We start from the raw sequence: 2,635 nt of genomic DNA, 5'->3' as shown, positions 1-2,635 counted from the left end.
AACAAGCTTATTAAAGTATAACTACAGGCAAAACTTGTTTTATTATTGCTGTCTGTGCCCCCTTTTGAGATCTTCACCCTCTCTAATTGTCCTGCTTACCATTATCATTGAAGTGGAAAGTAAAAGAAAACCCCACATTTTGGGCTGTCACCAGAAAAGTATTAAAGGGGAAATCTTCCAAAGGGCACATTCATTTTGATGACTGGGGGGTCCCCAAGAGATTCCTTTAATTTGCAGGGATTTCCTCCCACTTCCTGTTTTGGCTATGAAACAGGAAGTGATGGTAAATCTCTGCATTGGGACAAAGGGGAAAAAGATAAACTATACAGGGGGTATAACCCTCCCCTACTCACCCCCCCCCCCCCCCCCAAAAAAAATGTTGCCTATATTTCTACTTGAAATACTGGAAGAAGGAAGTACCGATCGCTGCACTCCGGAAGAATGGAGGTCGCTGCAGCGATTGGCACTTTCTTCTTCTAGTTTATGTACAGCCGTGAAAAGTTCCTTCCCTCAAGCCAGAACCCAAATTGTGAGTCCACTGGATTTGGACACAGAGACCAGAGAGGCAATCTAAAACTTTCCATTCAGGTTTTCAGGCGTAATAAATATTTAAAGTCTAGTATCTTTTTTTATCACTCATGTATTAGATACTCTCCTTTACTTTTCCCTTTTGACAACCACCTATAGCAACATTACAGACTTCACCATAATGTATGTCACTACAGTGCAGGTATTCTTTTGGCATTTATGAACTAATACCACTTTTGAAAGCTTTTAAATGGATTAATGTATATACTGTAACTTAACAATGTCACATATAAACACTGTTTGTGATTTTCTTATCTTCTTATTTATATCTAGGGCTTTTAAAAATTCTGTTTAGAAATGGACCTCAACTTAAAGAAGATGAGTGTGCTTATTACGGTATTTACTCCAATTGTGTTAATTTCCTGGTATTATTTCACCTCAAACTCAAGTCTTGCAACAACATTCCATTATACAAACCATGGGAGTAGCTCTTGTATTAACCTAAGTGTCATAAACAGATCACTTCCCATCAATGTACAACCAAATGCTATCATGTGGACTGCAGAACCTGTAGGACGCCTTGGAAACAAAATGGGGGAGTATGCAGCGCTTTATGCTCTGGCAAAGCTTAATGGACACAAAGCATACATCTTACCACAAATGCATAATGAGCTAGCAAAGATATTTAAGATAAAATTGCCCATTCTGCATCAGGAAATTGCTAACCGGATTAAATGGAGGATATATCGGCTGAATGATTGGATGTTACCAGAATATTCCAACATCTCTGGACAATACATTAAATTCTATAGTACTCCATGTTCATGGACTTTCTATCACCACATAAGGAAGGAGATTCTAGAAGAATTCACTTTTCAAGACCATATTAAGGAAGAGGCAAATTTATATCTTGCAAACCTGAAAGGAATTAGAACAAATGTGACTTATATCGGAGTTCATGTTCGCAGGGGGGACTATTTATCGGTCATGCCAAATCAATGGAAAGGTGTGGTAGCTGACAAAAACTATATGCAAAAAGCTATGGATTATTTCAGAAATAAGTATGATAACCCTCTCTTTGTGGTGACCAGTAATGGGATGGATTGGTGTAAACAGAACATTAATACCTCTCTAGGAGATGTACATTTTGCTGGAGATGGTAAGGAAGGTTCTCCTGCCCGTGATTTTGCCCTCCTGGCACATTGTAACCACACCATTATGACCATAGGAACATTTGGATTTTGGGCTGCATACTTGGTTGGAGGTGAAACCATCTACCTTACAAACTACACTTTGCCAAACTCTCCTTTCCTTAAAGTTTTCAAGTATGAAGCCGCATTCCTTCCAGAATGGATTGGAATTCCCGCCGACCTGTCTCCACTGTTGGAAAAATTACATCCTTAATTTTTTTTTTTTGTACATGTCAAATTTGTCTTATTTGAATGTAAATCAAATTTCAATCTCATTGTGGAGCAGACAAGATGTAACAATATTTCTGTTAAATAGAATTACTTGTCCTATTTGACCTGGGGTGAATTAGTTGGAATCTTACCACTCAGCCATAAGAGCAAAATAACCGACAAGGCCAATTATATAAATTTGAAGGTGTTGCTGTCTTTGTATGTGCTAATATAGCCTACCAACAGTACAGGCAAACCTATGGTTGTCTTTTTCTCTATATAAGCTGGCAATTATCTGAAGTTGGTTAGAATAAAGCCAGCACTGGTATGGGACTGTTAAACTAACTTACTGTATAGCTATCTATATAATCTATCTAATTTAAATACAGTATATATGTGTGTGTATGTATATATATATATATATATATATATATATATATATATATATATATATATATATGTATATAAGCAGTGCCTACAAGCAAACAAAAAAAAAATAGCATTTTTGATTTTGCACGTTCATATCCCATAGACTTTAACGGTATTTGCGTGTTCGAACAAATTTTTTGTGCGTTCACATGTTCTGCTGCAAACGGAACCGGGGGTTGTTCAACTCATCCCTAGTAAATGTATTTTATTGGGATTTTATGTGATAGACCAACACAAAGGGGCACATAATTATAAAGTGGAAGGAAGATGATAAATGG

General features: G+C 36.9%; 1 protein-coding gene across 1 annotated transcript; it reads left to right on the top strand.

Annotated features, from left to right (window-relative positions):
• Positions 1-885: 885 nt before the first annotated feature.
• LOC143990312 (galactoside alpha-(1,2)-fucosyltransferase 2-like) lies at positions 886-1,932 on the top strand. Its single transcript, XM_077490364.1, has one exon. The coding sequence runs from the start codon at positions 886-888 to the stop codon at positions 1,930-1,932; it is 1,047 nt and encodes a 348-aa protein (XP_077346490.1).
• The last annotated feature ends 703 nt before the right edge of the window (positions 1,933-2,635 follow it).

Source organism: Lithobates pipiens, unplaced genomic scaffold (assembly GCF_037356315.1).
Source record: "Lithobates pipiens isolate NorthernLeopardFrog02 unplaced genomic scaffold, aLitPip1_a1.2 Scaffold_18, whole genome shotgun sequence".
Classification (NCBI taxonomy): domain Eukaryota; kingdom Metazoa; phylum Chordata; class Amphibia; order Anura; family Ranidae; genus Lithobates; species Lithobates pipiens.
The sequence above is the reverse complement of the archived record's forward strand: the minus strand, read 5'-3'. Positions and strand labels throughout refer to the sequence as shown.